General features: G+C 34.0%; 1 protein-coding gene across 9 annotated transcripts in view; it reads left to right on the top strand.

The window, feature by feature from the left end:
* Positions 1-25357, top strand: part of JAK2 (Janus kinase 2) — a 152492-nt gene that overhangs the window by 115542 nt on the left and 11593 nt on the right. For all 9 annotated transcript variants that reach the window (XM_085009853.1, XM_021082802.2, XM_021082809.2 and 6 more), the window contains 8 exon segments: positions 1012-1139; positions 2172-2310; positions 4338-4489; positions 4639-4789; positions 5994-6130; positions 14659-14848; positions 15699-15823; positions 15993-16165. In XM_085009853.1, coding sequence (XP_084865979.1) covers positions 1012-1139; positions 2172-2310; positions 4338-4489; positions 4639-4789; positions 5994-6130; positions 14659-14848; positions 15699-15823; positions 15993-16165 — 1195 coding nt within the window.

Here is a 25357-nt window from a genome sequence, read left to right as displayed (position 1 = left end):
AAGGCAGTGTTTTTCAAATCTGTTCTGTAGCGGTGTCTCGGGTATCTGAGGGAGCTGATGAAGAGAGAAATCTAAAGAGTAGAGAGTTCTGCCCCTCACCCCCAACTAGAGTGGCTCTGTATTTCTTTTTTATTTATTGATGTTTCCCATAATTTAGGGGGGAAAAAGAATTTATGTCTTTCCATAATTTGAAAACAGTGTTTTAGAGCATATAATCCCTCTTCTTTGCTTTATACTTATTTCATTGATTCTGTGGTGCATTTTTTTCACATTTAAAAATATCTGAAATTAGGAAGTATGATGTATTTGATGGCATGTCATGGATTAATTAGCAATTTTTTAAAAATTTACAACATGTACAATAATGAGACATATGACAATCAGTGTTATCTATGAAATAAAATATTAGGTCTTAATACCACATAAAAAAGTTTTATTAATCTCTTGTTCATTGTTAACTCCTAGATCTTTTTTTTTTCTCCCTCTTTTTTTTTTTTTTGACACTTGCCCTGACATAAGTTTATCTGCAGTCAATTCCTGATTATTGGCATGTGTATTGCTCTCCAAATTAACTATAGGCAGCAAAACTGTCATTACATCTGTTTTAGTTACCCATAACCAGCAAGATCCAAAGGCAACGTTTGTCTTTAACAGTTGTTGTATACCATTTGAAAACTAATTTTAATATTAGATAAAGCAGAATCATAATTTGGGATTTGATCTATATGTATCTATGTATCATTATATATAAGGTACAATTATATATAATGTGTGTGTGTGTATATAAAATATATATAATTGTTTAGAGATCTACCTCCTGCTGTTGTGAATAAACTAAAACCCCCAAATACAATGGTATATAGCTAACAAGGTTTAAGTTGATGAAATTTACATAGTTTAAATCTCTTTACCTATAATGCCCACATATAATTATATTTATAAAAGTTTAAATTTATGTATTCTTATTATATTGTACTTGAGCCTTATTATTATCATTATATTTTGATGCAGATATTCTGGTTCAGGAGTTTGTAAAATTTGGGTCACTGGATACATATCTGAAAAAGAATAAAAATTCTATAAATATATTGTGGAAACTTGAAGTGGCTAAACAGTTGGCATGGGCCATGCATTTTCTAGTAAGTAATTAGTATATTCTTTTATCAAGTTATTGTTTTAGATTATGAAGCAATGTAGAAAGGGTCTTGACCTGGGAATGAGAAATAAATTTCTAAATGGATGCTGAATTATAAAATCATCTGTGATAGTTGAGGAAAGGGATTATATTAGGCATTTGTTTATGTGAAATCAGTTTTGAAAGAAAGAGTTGTCATCCCATCAGTTTCTTAGAACTGCTGATGGACAGACAATCTGTAGTTTGTATATCTTGGTTTAAAATAATTTAACTGAAAATTACGCAGAAACATGTTGTGCTAACTATGCATAGTGGAAAATCTCTGCAGAAAATACCTTGTTGGGGAATTCCTGTTGTGACTCAGGGGTAACGAACCTGACTAGTATCCATGAGGATGTGGGTTCAGTCCCTGGTCTCACTCAGTGGGTTAAGGATCTGGCTTTGCTGTGAGCTATGGTGTAGGTTGCAGATGTGGCTCAGATCCTACGTTGCTGTGGCTGTGGCATAGGCTGGCACCTCCATATGCCATGGTGTGGCCATAAAAAGCAAAGAAAGAAAAGAAAGAAAGAAAGAAAATACCTTGTTGTGGTATTTGTGGGTAATTGGACATTATGTCCATTGAGAAAGCAGTATGGTCAGAGAAGCAGAATCCCAAAAGATCAGCCAGTGATCAGAACCTTCAGGGAATACATATATCCCGCTACTGAACAGAAACACTATTTCTTGCTGTCAGCTACCATATAAGAATATATACTGTTTAAAATCTCAGCTTTATAAAGTAGACTACCACTAAGTAGTTTTAAAAAGTATTTGTTTTGTCATGGGTATAGATTATTGTTTCATTTAAAATGTGAAACAAGAAGCACAGTGGTGCCATAAAATTTCCCTTTACTATCTCAAAATGTACTTCCAGATAAATGTTTATTAGTCAATACTGTCTTACTTTTTTTTCTTTTTAAAATCCATTCGAGGCATTGGACATAGTAAGTGTTCAAATATTTGTGGAATAATATTTCAATGTGTATGTGTTTAATAGGAAGAGAAAACCCTTATTCATGGGAATGTGTGCGCCAAAAATATTCTTCTTATCAGAGAAGAAGACAGGAAGACAGGAAATCCTCCCTTCATCAAACTTAGTGATCCTGGCATCAGTATTACAGTTTTGCCCAAGGACAGTAAGTTCTATAAGAATTGAGTTTAACTTTATTAAGCTTTGTTTAGAAGGAGGCGTAAAAAGCATGCTGTTAATTTTTCTCAAAGTCTATATATTATCAACATTTTCTTGATTAATGATTACATTTAGTTTATCATTTTTAGCAATCTAAGCTATAGTTACATCCTTGTCTCTGTTCAGTTCTCCTTTCTTATAAGCATGTTACTATGGACCATAAGATGATTTAAAACTTTTTTAATCCCTAATTATGTATAAAAGGTCAGATTTTATCCAATTTTAATGTGCAATATTTTAATACAGTTTGAGTCACAAGTAAATTTTCTAAATTTTTCTTCCCTTTAGTCACTGAATGAAAATTTGAGAAAAATTACCTAGTTTGAGATTTTCATTTAGTTTATTCAAGCTAATTCTGATTTTTTAAAACTTTTAAAAAACTTTTATTTTGTGTTTATAACCTGTTACTTAACACATTTAATTAAAATTTTCAGTCAAATAGTTGACAGGAGTTTTTTTGTGTTTGTTTTTGTGCAAATAGTGTTTTAATTGTATTTCATTATATTAGCCAGTTTTCTCTGATTGAATATTTTAAATTTAAAATCCAAATTGATCAATATTTGTAAATTGATGTATGGTTTCCTATTTGAGTCAATAGTACTTAAACTTGTTGCTTTTATATGACAGTGAAGACAGAGACTGTGTTACAGGATTTTAAATATGATATGCAAGGAAATTGTACCCTTTGGAATGCGAGGTGAAGAAAGTATATATATTAATATGGTGAAGGAGAGTGGACTCTGTACTCTTAAATTTCTCAATTATGTAGCAAAATATTCACATTGCTTTACCAAATTATACCAAAAGATGTGATAGTTTATCCTTCATTCTTACTTATTTACTTTGTCTGTCTGCCTGTCTATCTCTCTCTATCTCCCTCTTTCTCTCCCTCTTTCTCTCTATGCCAGAATACCAGAAGGTGGTACTTTGAATACCATTTTTCTGATGAGATCAAAGACCACAAAAACTGTACTTAGGAAATTCCATGTTCTGAACAGAACCTACCTTTATCAGTTCCATACCCAGAATATCTTTTTTTTTCTTTTTTTTTTTTTACTGCTCTACAATTGTCAACATGCTCTGCTCTTATGATGCCATCACTTTATTTCCAGAGTCATTTATTTATTTATTTACTTTTTGTCTCTTTGCTATTTCTTTGGGCCGCTCCTGCGGCATATGGAGGTTCCCAGGCTAGGGGTTGAATTGGAGCTGTAGCCGCCGTCCTACGCCAGAGCCACAGCAACATGGGATCCGAGCCGCGTCTGCAACCTACAACCACAGCTCACGGCAACGCCGGATCGTTAACCCACTGAGCAAGGGCAGGGACCGAACCCGCAACCTCATGGTTCCTAGTTGGATTCGTTAACCACTGCGCCACGACGGGAACTCCAATACCCGGAATATCTTGATATGATTTAGTCATCCTGTTGCTCCTTGTTTTTCCAGATACAAGTTAGAATAGCCTCTCCTATTGAATCATTAGTACAGCTGGGAATGGTAGTAACATTACTTTTACTACTTACATTGTAAAGAAATTTTTAAAAATATTAAGCAATTTTGAGACAAATTTTATGGAAAAAAATTTTTGAATGCACAACTATTAGGAAGGGGTAGAGAGTTGGGTACTAGTTCAGACTCTGGTTTAATGAAAAGTTTAATTTATCCAGGATTCATTGTGTAGGATTCTAATTCTCTCTGTGCTACTAACAAATTGTGTGACTTTGAGCAAATTATTCAGTCTTTATGGGTTTCAGTGTTGTTAAAGCTGAGATATTGAATTAGATGATCTCAAAAGTCCCTCCTCGCTCTTACACATATACACATGTATGCACAAACACACAGACACACACACACACTCCCAAACAAATTTAAAAGTTTTGATTATTCAAATTAGTGTGAAAATTATTTACAATATATAAGAATTGTTTATTTGTTCGAACTATTTAACCATACTTTTTTCTTATTGTTTAAAAGTTCTGCAGGAGAGAATACCATGGGTGCCTCCTGAATGCATTGAAAATCCTAAAAATCTAAACTTGGCAACAGATAAATGGAGTTTTGGTACCACTTTGTGGGAAATCTGCAGTGGAGGTGATAAGCCTCTGAATGCTTTGGATTCTCAAAGAGTAAGTTTATATAAATGGTGAAGTTGGAATTATTCTGTGATCCTTGATATTTCTTTCATGGTATGATATTCTTTAGACCATCTTATGTTAAAAAGAAAGTTGATGTGGCATATATAATTTATTCTCAATATGTGATTCTTTTATAACAGAAGTTACAGTTTTATGAAGATAGGCATCAGCTTCCTGCACCAAAGTGGACAGAATTAGCAAATCTTATTAATAATTGTATGGATTATGAACCAGATTTTAGACCTTCTTTCAGAGCCATCATACGAGACCTTAATAGCTTGTTTACTCCAGGTATGTATTCCTGAAGCAATCTTAATGATTCTCCTGCTATCTTTCTGTGTTTGTTGTCTTTAATAAATCTTTACTAATTTTGTAATCCCTTCTAGGAATTTCCCTGATATCTTTTAGACCATCCTAATTTCTTATGTTCATATGACTTTTATTACTTTATACATGTTCAGGTCTTCTTGATTATTTCCATTTTTGAAAAAGGATTTTTCCCGGAATTCCTGTCATGGTACAGTGGTTAATGAATCTGACTAGGAACCATGAGGTTGCGGGTTCAATCCCTGGCCTTACTCAGTGGGTTAAGGATCCGGCGTTGCCGTGAGCTGTGGTATATAGGTCGAAGACATGGCTCGGATCCTGTGTTGCTGTGGCTCTGGCGTAGGCCAATGACTACAGCTCCGATTAGACTCCTAGCCTGGGAACCTCCATATGCCATGGAAGTGGCCCTAGAAAAGGCACAAAGACAAAAAAAAAAAGGGGGGATTTTTTTTCCCTTTAAATAATCTCATTTTAGTTTGCAGATAATGAGTAGTATACTCTGTAAGACTGACTTATTTAACTTTAAAAAAATTCTTGGGAGTTCCCGCTGTGGCACAGCAGGCTCAGGGCATCTCTACAGTGCCGGGACACAGGCTCAATCCCAAGCTTGGCACAGTGGGTTCAGGGATCTGGTGTTGCCATAGCTTCTGTATAGGCTGCAACCATGGCTTGGATCTGATCCCTGGCCCAGGAACTCCACATGCTGCAGGGCAGCCAAAAAGCCCCAAACTACCCAATTCTTTATTATTTCAACTAATTCTCATGTATTTTATAATTGATTTTCTAAATGTGAAGTAGTTTTGTTTTTGTTTGTCCTCTGTTCCTTTAAAATAAGTAGCTAAATATACAAGTGTTTGACCCATTTTCCTGTTTCACTACCACTTGCCGTTCTCACCACAAAAATCAGAATATAATCTTACTTTATAAATATTAAAACTACCTGTTTGGAAAGTAATCATTTATCCTTTGCAAAAATCTTTATTGAAAATCTGTCAGATAATGGGTTATAATTAAATGCTTCCATAAACATAATCTAAACAGAGTTGCCTTTTATCAATTTTTTTTAGTATTTCTAACTCATTATTTTGGTCAGCTTGAATACATGTTATTTTAACCCAGATAATGTGCTTGCCAGGTTATGGTAGAAATATTATTTTTATTTCTCCAGATTATGAACTACTAACAGAAAATGATATGTTACCAAATATGAGAATAGGTGCCCTAGGGTTTTCTGGTGCATTTGAAGACCGAGACCCTACACAGTTTGAAGAGAGACACTTGAAATTTCTACAGCAACTGGGCAAGGTAAGATGTCAGAAGATTTTTTAGAAGTATTTAAGTGTAATCATAAAACATTTTATTTAGGGGAAAAAAGGCTTTAGAGATTTTGTAAAGCTTGCTTTCCACAAAATTTAGCAAAAAAAGTTCAGTTGCCAAATGTTGGAGAAATGTTGTGTTAAACAAGTTCTGAAGAACTTCTCAGAACCTTTAACATGAAATATGAATCTAACATCTTCAAGAGGAGGATAAACTAGGCAGTATTTTCCCCAATTAATTTACCATGGGACTCTTTCTTGGTAAAGGGTGTTTAATTATGACTTTCCACCCACCTCCATTTTTAGTCATCTCAGGAACAAATAATTTGATTGTTCAGAATCTAGATGTTGACTGGACCATGTTCACTAGCAGACAGAGTCTCTGTTGAAAGGTCCCACAGTGATGCATAGCCTACATATTTTGAGGAGGACCAGGAAAGGCTTAGTTCTTAGGAGGTCCAATTTTAAGCTTTCTCTCTTCCACTAAACTTGCCAGTATAGGGTTTTTTACCTTGTGGTGTTATGAATTGGATTTTGGCATGGATATATTATGAAGACCTTACTTAGGTATTGTATCTAAAGTAAATGTTCTGATTCAGCTTTATCAGAGCTAAATATTGGGGGTTAAATTATGTATTGGCTTAGTTACATTAATACTTTGTTGTCATTCCTTGTTTGTAAATATCCTCAAGAATGTTTCAAAGAGTGTAGCAATGGCAAACAAACAAGAGGTCGGGTATTTGGGTATGTTAGTTATCCAAAACTGTGCAACAAATTACCCTAAAATTTAACAGCTGAAAATAAGAAACATTTATTATTACCTAGGTTAGGCTAGTTGGAAATCTGTGAGCAATTTAGTTCTAGCTCCACTGGTCTCTAACAAAACTTCAATCAACGTCTCAGCCAGGATTTGCAATCTCATCTGAAGGCTTCATAGGGAAAGACTTCCAAGCTTACTCACACGGCTGTTGACAAGCCTTTAGAATATCTGCTTACAAGTTCACTTACATGGAACTCTCCACAGGCTGCCTCACAACATGGTTGCTGAGAGCAAAACCCAACATTGAAGCCATAGTCTTTTTAGATTCCTAATCTCCAGAGTGGCATCTTAACCACTCCTGCCATATTCTGTTCCTTATAAATGAGTTAAAAATCTAGCCTCTACTCAAGGGGAGGAGATTATAAAAGAGCTTGATTGTCAGAAGGTAGAGAACTTTGGGAGATAATCACAGAAGCTGCCAACCAACCATACAGGGTGATCTTGGCCATAATTCTGTGATTATAAAAGAGCTTGATTGTCAGAAGGTAGAGAACTTTGGGAGATAATCACAGAAGCTGCCAACCAACCATACAGGGTGATCTTGGCCATAATTCTGTGTTGATAGCATCAATTTCTTGGTTGTATGAAATTGCCCAAAATTTAATACACCTTTTTGCTCCCTTCCCCCCAAAGTTAGCTATTGACATTTCCTAGAAAGTATTCTCTAGAACAGTTGGGGAAATGATACTTTGAACATGAGTAACCCCTTTATTTCCTAATGAGAAAAATCAAGGTCCAGAGAAGTAATGCTTAATAGTCAAACAGTTAAATAAAAAATTATTTATGGAAAAGGAACAAATTATTATGATATTATTTATTCATGGGTTTATTGTTGAACACACCTTGATATATGTTGTTTGCAAATATTTTCATGACCAAAACCACTAGTTATTACATTAGTCGCTGGTCATAAAATCATGAAAACCTTAGAAATTATTTAAGATTTTTTTCTTGTACTTTTATTTCTTCTCAGTTCTTAACATGAACATGAATATATGAACGTTTGTATGATTAAGATTGTTTTCTAGGAAAAAAGCCAGTTTTTCAAATTCTAAAATCTAAAGTGAAAAACTGTCTCTCAGTTTAGAATTAGAACTTACTAAACCAGTAGAAGAAAATCTAATGGGCAATCTAGGAACCAGAAATCTTTGGGCAGTTCTGAATTACTTTCAAATTTTTAGGTTTTTTTCCCAGAAATGATGTGGTTTTAATATAGAAATATTTAAGTTACTCCTAAGTGCTAGGTGGTACACTGGTCATTGTGGATATGGAATATATTCATTGACTCCATAGAATCTGCAATTTGGTTGGAGGAAGTGGATTACAAACTAACAATAATTAGAGCATTGTAATTAGTATATACTGTTGTACTTAAATTTCACACAGATTATTTTCTAAGATTTCCTTATGATATGAATTGGTATAGGTGTCAACATTTTAATTATTTATGTATAAACATACCTCAAAGATATTGTGAGTTCACTTGTAGACTACCACAAAAAAAGTAAATATCACATTAAAATGAGTCACATGAAGTTTTTGGTTCCCCAAAACATGTAAAAGTTATGTTTATACTATACTGTCAGCTATTAAGTGTGCAATAATAGCATTATGTCTTTAAAAAAATGCATACCTTAATTTAAAAAATACTTCTGGCACAGCACTGTAAATCAACTATATTTTAATTTTTAAAAATGATTAAAAAATATTTTGCTAAAAACAAATGCCACCTATCATCTGAGCTTTTAACCAGTTGTATTCTTTTTGCTAGTGGAGTCTTACTTCCATGTTGATGACTGCTGAAAGTTGGGATGGTTGTGATAGGTTCTTAAAAGACAACAATAAAGTTTGCTATATGGATTGACTGTTCAATATATTATTATTTTCAGGATGTTATCTGGCATTATTAGAGTATGTTGCTGTTTTAAGAGGATTTCTTATTCTTTATAATCACCCTAAAATCTCATTCATTTGGACTTAATTCAATATTTGCAGTAACTCAGACTCAGCCAGGGAGTTCCCGTCGTGGCGCAGTGGCTAGGGAATCGGACTAGGAACCATGAGGTTGCGGGTTTGGTCCCTGGCCTTGCTCAGTGGGTTAACGATCCGGCATTGCCGTGAGCTGTGGTGTAGGTCGCAGACGTGGCTCGGGATTCAGTGTTGCTGTGGCTCTGGCAAAGGCCAGCGGCTACAGCTCTGATTCAACCGCTAGCCTGGAACCTCCATATGCTGTGGGAGTGGCCTTAGAAAAGGCAAAAAGACAAAAAAAAAAAAAAAAAAAAAAAAACTCAACTAGATTTAAGTATATATATAAATCCCATTCTTAAGATACACTTTTATAAAAGAATTAATATTTAGGCATATAAGAAAATGTGACACACATCTACATAAATTCATAGATGGTAGTTACTTCAGAAGAAATGTTGTTAGTAAAACTACTCTTCACTAGTTAGGTTAACACCTTCTGGTTTGACTGTTCACTTATTCAGACTACTCTTTTGTTTAGTTTAAATTTCTGATTTTTTTCATTATTTTCTAAATGTATGTTTGAACTTCCTTAAATCATAATAAAGTTTTCTCCTTATGTACTTGATTAGATAGTTAATCAAAACCGTATGTATCTCTGTTATTCAAGTTTTTATCAAATGTACTTTTTTCTAGCTGGTAGTTAAGAGTGATCTAGGGCTAAAAAATGAATTAGGAATTATAAATTAGGAGGTTATGGAATAGTTCCAACAGGCACACCTCACCTTAAGCTTTCAACCATTGTTTGAAAATGAATGTTAGAAACATTAAAGTATGCACCTTCAGTATCTCTTAGTTCCTTTAGAAACAAAGCGATTTTAATCTCAAATTGGTACAGAACTTTGAGCAATTGTAAAAAGAAAAATAATGGATAATATTTTTACTTTTAGAAAAGTAAAGAGTATGTTAAAACTTTCTAAAATCATTGAAAAACAACATCTCTTTTTAGGGTGATATAATAAATCTTGGTTTGTTTTTTGAAATCAGACCTTCTGTTAACCTAGATTCTGTCTGTAAAATTTCTAGTATCTCTCCCATAGCGCCAGTTTTGCTTCCTTAAAGCAACTAAAACTTTGTACTGTTTCACTTTTAAACCTTCCTGAGTATCTTATCCTAAGCATATTCTCAGGATAAAAGGAAAAGAGAAATTTCTTTTTATGTTTAGTTTCCTCACATTGTGCCAGATTAGTATTATCTGTGCCATAAAGATTTTTCTAAAATGTCTTCACTTGTTACTGATTTTCCTTTTTTCTGGAAACCGATAGCATTTGTTCTTTTCCACACAATTTAGTTATTTTGTTGTTTCTTGGTTTTGTTTTTAACTTTGAAAAGTTCCTTTAACATGTTGTAAGACATTACTAGGCACACAGAGTTAGTCATATTAGTTAGTAAAACAATGGAGATAATGATCATCATTCAGCAGTATATACTGGTATAAAAGAAAGAGAAATAGCAAAGAATACATCAAAACATCACTAGATTAACATGAAGGAAAGATCAGACTAAATTATACAGTACTTTTCTTTTTAAAGTAACTTTTTTTCTAGTTATGAAAGTGATGAGAAATTAGAAAAACAGATGCATTTCCTTCATTCTAATCTGCAAACCTAACACACAGCTTCTCTCAAAAGTGAAACCCTTTTATGCACAGTTTTCTCTGTTTTTCAGTATTGTGTCATCAAGATTTTCTGTTAGTAATATTCTTTTGAAACAGCTTTAAAATAGAATATATAATTTATTTGCAACAGTCCACATTATTGCAACTTTTAGTTATTTCCATTTTTACATTTAAAATTTTTTACATAGTTCATCAGGTTTAAAATTATTTTAAAATTGAGGAGACCCAGGAAGGCATTTTCAAAATACATTTACAACCGAATACATTTCTCAGTAATTTAGTTTGTAGGAAGTGAAAAGAAATGGTATGGTCTTTAGTCCATTATAAATTTTAAAAATATTTTTAAATTATAGTTGTTTTACAACATTGTGTCAATTTCTGCCATTATAAATATCTTTAATGAGGGTATTTCCTAACTGCATTTAATACTATAATATTAGTTTTATTTTTCCTTGTTTGAAAGAATTGCTGTGTTCAATTGTCTGTCTAGCTATTGGTACTGCCTTATTGAAACAATTTAAATGCAAGCTCTACAAAAGTGACTGCATGTCAACTTTTAATTTTATTAAAAAACAGCTATTGGTGTACTGTGTTTCTTTATTATCCTTTTCAGTAAGTGGGATGGTGGAAAATATTCAAAAGCATTTGTACTTAAATTATTTCCATATTTTTTAAACCAAGAGAAACAATAGTATATTTTAATAGTCATAAAAAGAGCAAAGAAAATACTGTGAAACCTTTCTTCTGCTACTTGAAGTCCAATATTAGTATTTTTTGCTTGCTTTATCTTCCTGCCCACATACATTCTTTATATATCTTCACTTCAAAATTAAAACCTGGCTTTTTTGAAATCTTTTTTTATTCTCTGTTTCTTTAGGGTGCAGATCTGAGATCTTGCAGATGCAAAATCTGGACCTTGCTGCTAACACTTTCAAATTATCAACATCCTTTGTAGTCTTCTGTGAATATGATTGTTATTCTCTCCTCTTCACTGGCCAGCATCTCAGTCAGTGCTTCACATTAATTGAGTACTTTTGGTACTCACTGTTTTTCATCTTCATCTTACTCTTGCCATTATTTTTGAGCATCCTTTCAATACCTTTTTATTTAAAACAAATTTTTTTTACCACGTCTGTGGCACGAGGAAGTTCCCAGACCAGGGATTAAACTCCAGCCACAGTAGGGACACTGCCAAATAAATCCTTAACTAAGAGGCTACCAAGGAACTCCCATCAATACCTTTTTAAAATTTTTTAACTTCTCTGCCCCAAATCTCTGTGTATGTAAAATTAATCACTTTGAACTCTATCTTTTTTTTTTTTTTTTTTTTTTTTTTGTCTTTTTGCCTTTTCTAGGGCCACTCCCGCAGCATATGGAGGTTCCCAGGCTAGGGGTTGAATCGGAGCTGTAGCCTCCAGCCTACACCACAGCCACAGCAACAGCAACAGCAACACGGGATCCGAGCCATGTCTGCAACCTATACCACAGCTCATGGCAATGCTGGATCCCTAACCCACTAAGCAAGGCCAGGGATTGAATGCGCAACCTCATGGTTCCTAGTCGGATTCATTAACCACTGAGCCACGACAAGAACTCCTATCATTTTTTATAATAATCTTAAGAAATTTCAGATCCTGAAATCTCCCCCTCTGACTGTAGCTTTGTATCCTTTGATTCTTTCTAACACATATATCCTTCTTTTTGATATCTTTGTTATTATCAGTGTCTTTGACCCTTTCCTCTTCCTAAATTCCATAGCTACCTTCTAGACTCAGCTTTCCTAGACTGGGTTGATCTCTTGGTGGACTATTTAAACTTTCCTCATCATTTCCTAGTGCAGGAACAATACAGTTCTGATATTTTTTTCTATTTGTGCTTCCATCTCTCAAATACTACAAGAAGAAAGTGAGATATAAATGTTTGTCTCCATTACAAATTATTCTCCAAATTGGCTGGCACTAAAGTTTCAGATTAAAATAGTGAGACTGATTTGTGCCTATCGAATTAGCAAAGACATAGAAAATTTTAATGGTCAGTGTTAGCAGAGATATGATGAAATTGGCACTTTTCCCACTACTTATTAGAATACAGCTTGGTAGCCCCTTCAAGAGAGCTTCTAATGCAGCATTTATCCTGGGCTTTTGAAGTGTCCATAGCCTTTGAACAGCTAATTCCATTTTTAAGAAAGCACCCTTAATAAGATGTACATAGATATTTATGAATATCATTGAAATAAGAATATATTATTTTTTCAAATTTTAAAAATTGTTATGCTTTGTTTCCAGTTTTGAAAATCAATACACTCATGAGATGGCATACAGTAATTAAAAATATTTTCAAGGAATATATAATGGAACTAGAAAATAAATTTTATTGACATTGTTAAGTAGGAGGAAAGAATATAAAACTATTATTTCCCATTTTCTTTAAAATATGTTTTGGGATAGTTTCTCACAACAGCAATATGAGGTAGACATTTTATTATCTTCTATTTTAAGAAGGAGAAAACTGATATTAGAGAGGGAAAGTGACTTGCCCAAGGTCCCAAAGTAAGTGGTAGATCAAGATGCTAGCTCCCAATCTGACTGCAGAGTCCCAGGTCTTATTCATGTTGCTATGTGGCCCATGTAATTAGAGACTTAGCTTTGAGCTTATGTATGATCTAAGGTGTTTTTTCTTTAAATTGACTTTAAGTATATAGCTGAAAATATTATCACTTAAAATCTTGTAGTTCAAGGAATACCCAGTTTTATTCTTCAAGAATGCAATACTATCCAAAATATACTAATTAAAATTACACTAAAAACTTACACATCTACTTATCATTTCTATGTGGATAATAAGTCCTAAATAAAGAAAGAATAGATTTTTCATTAAAGACTGACTTTTTTTAAACGAAAGTATAGGAACATCCTCATAAGGCTAAAAATGTCTTGCTTTTTAATTTTTTTATTTTTATTTTTTAATTTTTTTTATTACTCAAATGAATTTATCACATCTGTAATTGTATAATGATCATAACAATCCAATTTCACCGGATTTTTATCCCACAGCCCAAGCACATCCCCCCACCCCCAAAAACTGTCTTCTCCAGAGACCATAAGTTTTTCAGTGTCTGTTCTGCAAAGAAGTTGTCTGTCCTTTTTTCAGATTCCACACGTCAGTGAAAGCATTTGATGTTGGTGTCTCATTGTATGGCTGACTTCACTTAGCATGATAATTTCTAGGTCCATCCATGTTGCTAAAAAATGTCTTGCTTTTTTAAACAAATAAATCAGATTTTGTATTAGTCTGACTAGGCTGCCAGAACAAAATACGATAGACTGAGTGGCTTTAAGAACAGGCATTCATTTCTTATAGTTCTGGAGGACGAAAAGTCTGAGGTCAGGGTTCTGGCAGGGTTCATTTTCTGTTGAGGGTTCTTTTCTTGGCTTGTAAATGGCCACATTTTTACTGTGTCTTCACATGGCAGAGAGCATTGCTGTCTCTTCTTATAAAGACACCAGCCCTGTTTGGTTAAGACTTAAGCCTTATGACCTCATTTTAATCTTTCTCACCTCTTCACAGGTCTTTTCTCCAACTACACTCACCGTGTGAGTTAGAGGGCTTTATCATATGAATTTGGGGAGGGGAGGGTGGTGGCATGGACATTCAGTCAATAACAGAACCTTATTCCATACATCTCACTGACAGTGGTATCAAAGTTATATTGTGAAGAGGCAAAGTTCTTCCTGGAAATTAATGACAGGAATTTAAGAATTCCCTAGAACATTCCTTGGTTTGTCTTAAAAATTAATATTTATGATTTGCCTAAATGTTTTTTTTTTGAAGTTGTTTATATATCAGCCTGTAATTCCTTTTGAAAAAATTAAATATATAGGTTTAGCACCCACCGTTGAAATAGCATGTCCTTTTCTTGTTCTGAAAATTGTGTAATGTGAGTTTAGAGATATGCCTGCTAATTCTAGCTACTGAAAATTGCCTGTATAATTAGAATTTATTAGTATTTTTTTTTTCTAGAAAACGAGATTTCTAACTTTGATGTGTTGTTCAGGGTAATTTTGGGAGTGTGGAGATGTGCCGGTATGACCCTCTACAAGACAACACTGGGGAAGTGGTGGCTGTGAAAAAGCTCCAGCACAGTACTGAAGAGCACCTCAGAGACTTTGAAAGGGAAATTGAAATCCTTAAATCCTTGCAGCATGACAACATTGTAAAGTACAAGGGAGTGTGCTACAGTGCTGGTATGTTGCCCATTAAAATCTGTTTTGAACTCAAGGTATGTCTTTGGCATCCTGAGTAATAGAAACATATGATGCATCAAGATACAGGCTTAAAATATTCCAATGCCTGGAAAAAGAAGCATTCTGGATAACTGGCGATTGTGCTTAGTGATGGTGGGCTATAACTACAGGAAGTCCTTGCTATTTGATTAATCATTCCCATCACTAAGGCTGGTGGTTACCATTCTTGCTTAAGCTTACCAAGGGCATATCATTTTTAAAGAAAAAAATATCATTGCTTAAATTTTCTATAAATATTTTTTTTATTTTTTAAATTTAAAAAATTTGTTTTCTGTCATTTTAGGGCTGCACCCACGGCATATGGAGGTTCCCCGGCTAGGGGTCTAATCGGAGTTGTAGCTGCTGGCCTACACCAGAGCCACAGCAACACGGGATCGGGGTCAGAGCTGCGTCTGCAACCTACACCACAGCTCACGGCAATGCCAGATCCTTAACCCACTGAGCAAGGCCAGGGATTGAACCTGAAGCCTCACAGTTCCTAGTCAGATTTGACAAGAACTCCTATAAATATTTTTTTAATTTAATGCTTTTTATTCAATATAGACGAGGAAAAAGGAAGTTTTCTCATCAGCTTATTTTGGTTTGCATGAAGGATTACATAAGACGAAAACTATTTTTAAAGCTTCTCTTCGATTGAAAAATTCTTTGTCCTTAACACATCACCTTTAATTTATAATCAGGTTTTGTCATCTTGGATGCAGATTTTACATATCTTTGAGTCATTTTTATAGAGTTTTCTAATATTTCATCAATAAAATATGGCATTATGTTCTCACTTGTGTGTTAATAGGTCGGCGTAATCTAAGATTAATTATGGAATATTTACCATATGGAAGTTTACGAGATTATCTTCAAAAACATAAAGAACGGATAGATCATAAAAAACTTCTTCAGTATACATCTCAGATATGCAAGGTACCAAATATCTTGGCTATTATCTGTTGCAGATGAAGAAAGCATGTTAATGTAATTGTTAAATCCTCTATAGTTTCTTTTAGATAATTAAGGAATAGATAGATATGAAACTGTTTAAATTGTTTGTGTTTGTAAAGCTAGCTGAAAGAAAAATGTTATGTATCCATAGGGTATGGAGTATCTTGGTACAAAGAGATATATCCACAGGGATCTGGCAACAAGGAATATATTGGTGGAGAATGAAAACAGAGTTAAAATAGGAGATTTTGGGTTAACCAAAGTCTTGCCACAAGACAAAGAATACTACAAAGTGAAAGAACCTGGTGAAAGTCCCATATTTTGGTGAGTATACTTTAGTACAATAAGGTGAAGTTTTAGAGCACACTCTCAACTTTATTTTTACTATTAATAGCTTATCATTTATATATTGCTAATAATGTATATTTGTAATAATCAGTGAAGTTACTCCTTATGTTTCCCTCTAGGAATTTTAGGATTTTAGGTCATACATTCAAGTTTAAAATATTTTGAGTTAATTTTTGTGTATGGTTTAAGATAGTGATCTAATTTCATTCTTTTGCATGTATCTGTTCAGTTTTCCCAACACCATTTATTGAAAAGACTGTCTTTTCTCCTTTGTATATTCTTCCTCCTTTGTTGTAATTTAACAGTCTATATATGTGTGGATTTATTTCTGGGCTGTCAGTTCTGTTCCATTAATCTGAATGTCTGTTTTTGTGCTGGTACCAACTTGTTTTGATTACTGTTTTGATTTGTAGTATAGCTTGAAATCAGGCTCCATAATACTTCCAGCTTTGTTCTTCATTTTCAAGGTTGTTCTCTTTCTCACGGGATCTTTTGTAGTTTCATACTAATTAAAGAATTTGTTTTAGTTCTGTGAAATATGCCATTGGAATTTTGATAAGAATTGCATTAAATCTTTAGATTGCTTTGGGTAGTATGCACATCTTATTACTGTGAATTTTTTCAATCCATGAGCATGGACTGTCTTCCCATTAACTTGTCCCTTCTTCAGTTTATTTTAGTGTCTTACAGTTTTCACTGTGTAGGTCATTCACCTCTTTGGTTGAATTTATTCCCAGGTGCTTTATTCTTTTGATGCAGTTGTAAATGGGATAGTTTTCTTAATTCCTCTTTCTAATATTGTATAGAAATGTCACAGGTTTCTGTATGTTGATTTTTTTTTTTTTTTTTGTATTTTGTAACTTTACTGAATTTATTTTTTAGTTCTAATAGTTTTTTGGGTTTTTTTTTTTTTTGATGGAGTCTTTAGTGTTTTCTCTATAGTGTATCATGTTGTCTGCAAATAGGAGCAGTTTTACTTCTTCCTTTCTAATATGCTTTTCTTTGTTTCTGTTTTTTGGTGGTGCCTGTGGCAGGCGGAAGTTCCCAGGCCAGGAATCGAACCCTTGCCATGGCAGTGACCCAAGCAGCGACAATGCCAGATCCTTAACTGTTAGGCCACTAAGACTTACCTTATATTGCCATGACTAGAATTTCCAATACTATGTTGAATAAAAGTGGTGAGAGTGAGCATCCTTGTCTTGTTCCTAATTTTAGAGGAAAGGCTTTCATGTTTTCACTGTTGAGTATGATGGTAGCTGTGGGTTTGTCTTATATGGCCTTTATTATGTTGAAGTATGTTCCCGCTATATCTACTTTGTTGAGGTTTTAATCATAAACGGATGTCAGAATTTTATCAAATAGTTTTTCTACATCTGTTGAGACAATCATGATATTTATTCTTAATTTTATTAATGCAGATGTTGAACCATCCTTGTATCTCTGCAATAAATCCCACTTGATCATGGTATATGATCCTTTTAATGTGTTGTTGAATTCAGTTTACTAATTTTTTAAAAGATTTTGTTGAAGATTTTTGCATCTGTGTTCATCTGGGTATTGGCTTGTAAGTTTCCTTTTTGTGTGTGTGGTATCCTTGTCTGGTTTTGGTAGCAGTGTAATGTTGGCCTCATAACCTGTTTGGATGCATTCCCTCTTCTTCAATTATTTGGAAGAGTTTCAGAAAGATAGGTATTGAATCTTAGTTGAATTTGGAAGAACTTACCAGTGAAGCTGTCAGTTGTCCAATTTATTGGCATATAATTGTTTCTAGTATTCTCTTATGATCTTTGGCAGGGCCGGCCTTGTGGCATATGGAAGTTCCCAGGCTAGGGGTTGAATCAGAGCTGCAGCTGCTGCCTATATCACAGCCACAGCAATGTGGGATCCCAGCCATGTATGTGCCCTACACTGTAGCTTGTGGCAACACCAGATCCTTAACCCACTGACCAAGGCCAGGGATCAAATCTGCATCCTAATGGATGCTAGTCAGGTTCATAAACCACTGAGCCATAATAGAACTCTGACCTTTTATGTTTCTGTGGTATCAGTTGTGACTTCTCTTTGACTTCTGATTTTACTTATTTGAGCCCTCTCCTTTTTTTTTTTTTTTTTCCTTTTTTGATTAATCTAGCTAAAGGCTTGTTAATCTTCGCAAAGAATCACCTCTTGGTTTTATTGATCTGTTGACTTTTTTTGTCTTTGTTTTGTTTATTTCTGCTCTCAACTTTACAATTTCCTTCCTTTTTCTAACTTTGGGCTTTGTTAGTTTTTTTTCTGGTTCTCCTAGGTGTAAAGTCAGATTGTTTATTTGAGATTTTTCTTGTTTCTTGACTTAGGCCTGTGTTGTTATGAACTTCCTTCTCAGAACTACTTTTGCTGCATTCCGGACATTTTGGTTTGTTTTATCTCTCTTTTCATTTGTCTCTAGGTTTTTTTTTTTTTTTTTTTTTAATAAAAATTTCTCCTTTGATGTCTCTGATGACCCATCTCATAGTTTAGGAAAAATCAAATGTATAATCCACTCACTGTAATATAGTGTATAAGTGCAATAATGAAGAAGATTATGGGAAGACATTATAGTGCAAAGAATTCTTCTGAGGGTTTAAATTAATTGGAGAATACCACAAATAAGAGATGACTTTTCAACTATTGATTAATAGTTTACTAGACAGACAAAGAGGAAGAGTATTCCATTACAATGAGGTCAAGAATAAGAAGATTTGGGGAGTTGTAAGAGAATAGTATTATCACAGGACAGCCAGTGGGTAATTAGGGCTGGAAAGACATTGAATTATGTGTGCATGTTAATAAGTTCAGACCTTATTCATGGTGCAGTGTGCAGGTGAAAAATTAGAGGCTTCATCAAGGGGAATAACATGTTGAGATTCATATGTTAGGAAGATAGAGAATTCTGCTTTTGGTGGAGAAAGCACATTTCAAAGTTAAAGATCTCTGGTACCCCCTTAAGAAAGTCTGTGAGATCAAAAGTATTTTTATTATACTAGGATGTTATTTGTCTTTTTTATTCTCATTTTTTCATGAGTTATATAGCAGAATTTTCCATAGGCTCTAAAATATGTCTTTTATAACCTAAGTGACCATCCACAGATGAATGGATAAAGAAGATGTAGTATATATACACAATGGAATACTACATAGCCTTAAAAAGGAATGAAATTTTGTCATTTGCCACAATGTGGAGAGACTTGGAGGGCATTATGCTAAGTGAAATAAGGCAGACAGAGAAAGACAAGTATTGTATGATATAATTTATATGTGGAATCTAAAAAATATATAACTAATGAATATAATAAAAGAAGCAGATTCACAGATACATCAAACAAACTAGTGGTTATCAGTGGGGAGGGAGAGTGGGAGGTACAGACTATTGGGTGTAAGGTTGATTACAAGGAAGTACTGTTCAACACAGGGAATATAGCCAATATTTCATAATAACTGTAAATGGAGTGTAATATTTAAAAACTGCATTAAGGTGTTTTAAATTTTAAAAGCACACAAAAATAAATGTCTTTTATTAAACCAACACTAAAAAATCTAGCAAAAATGTAAAACATACTACTCAGAAAACTTTTGTTCTGGAAAATAGTTATTTTTTTATAAAATGTTATTTATGTTAACATTACTGGGTTTGATATTATTTTTAATGGAATAATACTTTTACATATAGTTTTGATATCTAATATCATAAAAATTGGTATATATAACCCACATAAACAAAAGCTCGGGAGGCACTTCAGTAATCTTTAAGTGTATAGAGGGCTTCAGTTCAAAAGTTTTGAGAACTAGAGGTATTGAGGATTTGTTGTATTAAGGAAAGGCTAATATCAGAGAGAAGACTAGTTAGGCAACTTTTGGAGGATTGAATCTAGGTCATTGGTTTGGAAACCCTTTGTGCATATATATCCACTGAAAGAATTATGAAAAACTATATCCTTTCTTGCACATTTAAAAATTGATAGCCCAGTTTTTTGTTTTGGGGTTTGTTTTGTTTGTTTGTTTTTTGTTTTTGTTTTTTTGTTTTTTTTTGTCTTTTTAGGGCTGCACCCATGGAATATGGAGGTTCCCAGGCTAAGGGTCCAATTGGAGCTGTGGCCCCCAGCCTATACCAGAGCCACAGCAATGTGGGAATTGAGCCATGTCTACAACCTACACCATAGCTCACGGCAATGCCAGATCCTTAATCCACTAAGTGAGGCCAGGGATCAAACCCGCGTCCTCATGGATGCTAGTCAGGTTCATTAACCACTGAGCCATGGCGGGAACTCTGACAGCTCAGGGTTTTTTTGTAAATTTAAATGATTGTAAATAATATATTTTATAAAGTGTTGTAAATATTGACACTGTAATAAGGTACATCAATCTTTTAGATAGATCCAGTGAAATCCAAATACCACAGCAATTTGATACCCATTGTCAACCACTTAAAGAAGTATAGGAACAGACTTTTGTCTTTTTGATAGAAACTTTACATTATTCCTTTTTATCCTTAAAATTATATTTCCATTTCCCTTCTCAACACAATTTTTGCATAGTGTATTACATTTTGTACTCAGAAAATTTCTTGGTTACCTACCTATCTTCTTTGGAACAAAACTATATATAAAAATTAAAGTTAATTTTAAAAGCTCCTGTGACCACCTTTTTCTTCTGGATTGAGTTATCACTGAAGTTACTGTCAGGATATAATTTTCTAAAGAATATAAATTAATCATAAATTTGGGTAATTCTCTAAAAATTTATATTGGTGGAGTTCCTGTTGTGGCTCAGTAAGAACTGATGTAGTCTCTGTGAGGACGTAGGTTTGATCCCTGGCCTCTTTCAGTGGATTAAGGATCAAGTGTTGCTGCAGACTGCAGCATAGTTACAGATGTGGTTTGGATCCATTGTTGCTGCAACCATGGCACAGGCCTGCAGCTGCAACCCCTAGCCCAAGAACTTCCATGTGCCACAGGTCCGGCCATAAAAGGAAAAAAAAAAACCCTTATATTGTATCCATTTCTTAATGAGATAAATGGATTTTTTTCCCCTTCCAGTTAGTTTATATATCCTTGGATGAATATTATTTACTTCTGTAATGGGAAGAGATTCAACATAAATTCTGTATTTATTTTGCATTTTTATAGTTGTAAGCACTGAGAAAATTTGTATAAATAAGTAGATGGGAATGAAAAGTTTTTTTTTAATTGAAGTATAGTTGATGTACAATGGTTTATGTACAGATGTATAGCAATGTGATTCAATTATTTATAAATATATATCTATAACACATACACATATACCTATTCTTTTTACAGATTCTTTTCCATTATAGGTTATTACAATATATTGAATATATCTTGTACTATACATTAGGCCCTTGTTGGTTATCTGTTTTATATATAGTAGTGTGTATATGTTAATCCCAAACTCATTTATCTGTCTTTATCCCCCTTCCCTCTGGTAACCATAAGCTTATTCTCTATGTCTATAAGTCTCTTTCTGTTTTGAAATAAGTTTATTTGTATCATTTTTTTAGATTACACATGTAAATGATATCACATGATATTTGTCTTTCTCTGCCTGACTTACTTCACTTAGTATGATAATCTCTAGGTCCATCCATGTTTCTACAAACGGCATTATTTCATTATTTTTTAAGGCTGAATATTATTCCATTGTGTATATTAGACCACATTTTCTTTATTGATTCACCTGTCAATGGACATTTAGGTTGCTTCCTTGTCTTGCCTATTTTAAACAGTGCTGCACTGAACATCAGGGTATGTGTATCTTTTCAAATTATGGTCTTTGTTGGATATATGCCTAGGAGTGGAATTGATGAATCATGGTAACTCCATTTGTAGTTTAAGGAACCTCCATACTATTTTCCATAGTGGCTGAACTAATTTACATTTCCACCAGTAGCGTAGCAGGGTTCCTTTTCTTCCATACCATTCCAGCATTTATTATTTGTGGACTTTTTAATGATGGCCATTCTGACCAGTCTGAGGTGATACCTCATTGTAGTTTTGATTTGCATTTCTCTAATATTTATGATGTTGAGCATCTTTTCATGTGTCTGTTAGCCATTTGTCTTCTTTGGCGAAATGTCTATTTAGGTTTTCTGCCCATTTTTTTTTTGATTGGGTTGTTTGCTTTTCTGATATCAAGCTATATAAGCAGTTAGTATATTTTGGAGATGAATCCTTTGTTGGTTGCATCATTTGCAAAGATTTTCTCATTCTGTAAGTTGTCTTTTGTGTTTATGGTTTCCTTTGCTGGGCAAAACTTCCATTTACATTTAAGGTAATTATAGGTAAGTATGTTCTTATTGCCACTTTGTTAATTGTTTACTGTTTGTTTTTCTAGGTATTTAGCCCTTTATTTTGTTCTCTTGTGATTTTGTGACTATCTTTAGTGCTTTGTGTGGATTCCTTTTTCTCTCTGTGTATATACCTATTCTAGATTCCTGGTTTCTGTTATCATGAGGTTTTGATATAGTAATCTGTATATACACAATTGTTTTTAGTTGCTGATCTCTTACTTGCAAGTGAATTTTGGTTTTTGTTTGTATGAAGTATTTTTGGTTTTTGTTTTGTTTTGTTAGGCCATAGTGAGCAGGTAGCTTGATGTGGGATCTTAGTTCCCAGACCAAGGATTGATCCTGGGCTGCAGTGGTGAAAATACCAAGTCCTAACCACTAGGCCACCAGGGAACTCCTGTTCAAATGAATTTTTTTTTTTTTTTTGTCTTTTGTCTTTTGTTGTTGTTGCTATTTCTTGGGCCGCTCCCGCGGCATATGGAGATTCCCAGGCTAGGGGTTGAATTGGAGCTGTAGCCACCGGCCTACGCCAGAGCCACAGCAATGCGGGATCCGAGCCGCGTCTGCAACCTACACCACAGCTCACAGCAACGCCGGATCGTTAACCCACTGAGCAAGGGCAGGGACCGAACCCGCAACCTCATGGTTCCTAGTCGGATTCGTTAACCACTGCGCCACGACGGGAACTCCTGAAATGAATTTTAAATACTCTGTATTTGTACTCTTCTCCCCCTGCGATTAGGGTTTGATACCATATTTTACATCTAATTGTTTTGTATATTGCTTAACTACTGATAGTGGCTCATTAGACATTGGAGTGAAAGATGAGTCGAAAATAATTCTTAAGACTTCCAGTTTGGGGAGTTAGATAGTTTGTGATGCCATTCATTGCATTGGGAAAGTAAAATAATCAAGTGTTATCGAGGTGGGGATGGAGTTATTTTTGCCTATGGAATTTTAATATGGAAATGTTCAGTAAGTCTGAAACCAAAAGATAAGATGAAATATAGGGTTATAAATTTAGTAGAATTTAGAATATAAGTGAATAATACTACCAAAAGGAAAGTTTTTGACAAGAGAGGAAGAGATCTGATGATGGAACCTTTGAGAAAAAGCAAATCTAGAGGATGGAGAAAAAGTGTTAGGGGAATGTAATTAAAAATAAAATCCCCTCCTGACCCAGAAAACCTTTTACAAAAACAGAAGAGAAAGAAAACAGTTTCATTACTAAATAAGCATTAATCCATAAAGTAATGTGCATCACAAGAAATCTGCTGAGAGACTGCAAAAACAGAAATCTTACCCTTTTATATGGCCAAGCATATTGAACCTGTTACATACATGTTCTCAGGATAAAAAATAATTAGTCTTCAAGTATGAGGACCTGACAGCACTATCTGTCACACAGAGTTAATCCTAAACTCACTTAGTAATTTGAGTGGCCATCTGTGTTAGCTAATTGGCTTTATCTAAAGGAAAAATAAATTTCTTATATCTTTATGATAGCTGACAGTTTTGCAACTTGAAGGAGGCACCTATCCAGGTTAGACCCCTGCCCTCACACCAAAAGTGGGAGGTAGGGGCACAGTCTTTCTTGATGATTACATTCCATAGAGGTGACTACGAGGTTCTTGAGAAAGAGCTGTATGTAAACCTGGCAAGAGGCTTATTGTAATCAAAGGCTTTAAAAATGATTTACATTCATTTTGAAGAGACAAAGAATTTACAGTTGTAAATTTTCTAAAGTAGATGCCCTAAGAAAAGAGGAAGAGTCTTTTCCCTCATTTTCAACATGGAGATTTTTTTTTTTTTTTTTTTTTTTTTTTTTTGCTTTTTTGCTTTGCATGTATCCTTACATAAGTGATGGAAAAGAGAAAACAGTCTTGAAGATGGAAGGGGAGGGGATTACAGAGAGTGCTTTTATGAAAGCCAAAGAAAGAGAATATCTTGCAAGGGTTGAGAGGGTAGTACTGTCTTCAAAGAGGTTTTATTCCATTTGTGGGATAAAACTGTCATATATTTTAAAGTAATATAATTAAATGTGTAATTTTTTTAGAAAACATAAAAAGAATTTAGCATTACATGGTTAATTGTGTTAGTATAGACTGTAAGTACTATAGAAATTGAGTAGGATGAGGTTATTAAGACCTTAGGTAGTTAGAGAAGGATTTCTAGAAATGAGGAATGTTAAATTTTGAAGGACAGATTAAATTTATTTCATATTTTAAATCTCAATCTAAAATGGATCTCTGTTGCCATTCTGTATAATAAGGATAAATTTAGCATTGGAACCATGATATTTATAATCCATTGGCCAAAATTCTCCCTTGAGTAGCGCTAATACTTGAGAAGAGGAAACACCATTGTCCCTGTGACTTTATATTTTCTGTGCTCCCTGTCATAATCACCCCCTTTTAGATGAATAGGTTATTTATTTTATATGTTAATAGCTTCAGGTCTTCTCCAGATTAAAAACCACTGTTTTCTCTAGGATATTTAACTAGATTCATTTTAAGCTTAATTTGGAAAGAGCAGCTTAATTTTCAGTTCCTAGAAGGTACTTGCAGTTAACCCTGCTGTTACCCTGGTGTTACTGAGACAAAAGTTAATTTTTGGATCTTATTTTGATGTGTTGGAGGTTCTCAAGACTACCCTCAGATTTGATGATTGACTAGGAGGATTCATAGGGCTGGCATGCCTGTGACTCCTTATAGGAAAGGATACAAAGCAAAATCAGCAAAAGGAAAAGTCATCTGGGACAAAGCCTGGAGGAAACCAAGCGCAAACTTCCAAGTGTCCTCTCCCAGAAAAGCCATATGGGACACACTCAATTCCCCTAGCAGTAA

Source organism: Sus scrofa, chromosome 1 (genome assembly GCF_054392235.1).
Source record: "Sus scrofa isolate SSC_HxYL_T2T_F1_AM1 chromosome 1, Sscrofa_HxYL_maternal_Yorkshire_Landrace_v2.0, whole genome shotgun sequence".
Lineage (NCBI taxonomy): Eukaryota > Metazoa > Chordata > Mammalia > Artiodactyla > Suidae > Sus > Sus scrofa.
Note: the sequence above shows the minus strand (reverse complement) of the source record. Positions and strands in the feature narration are given on the sequence as shown.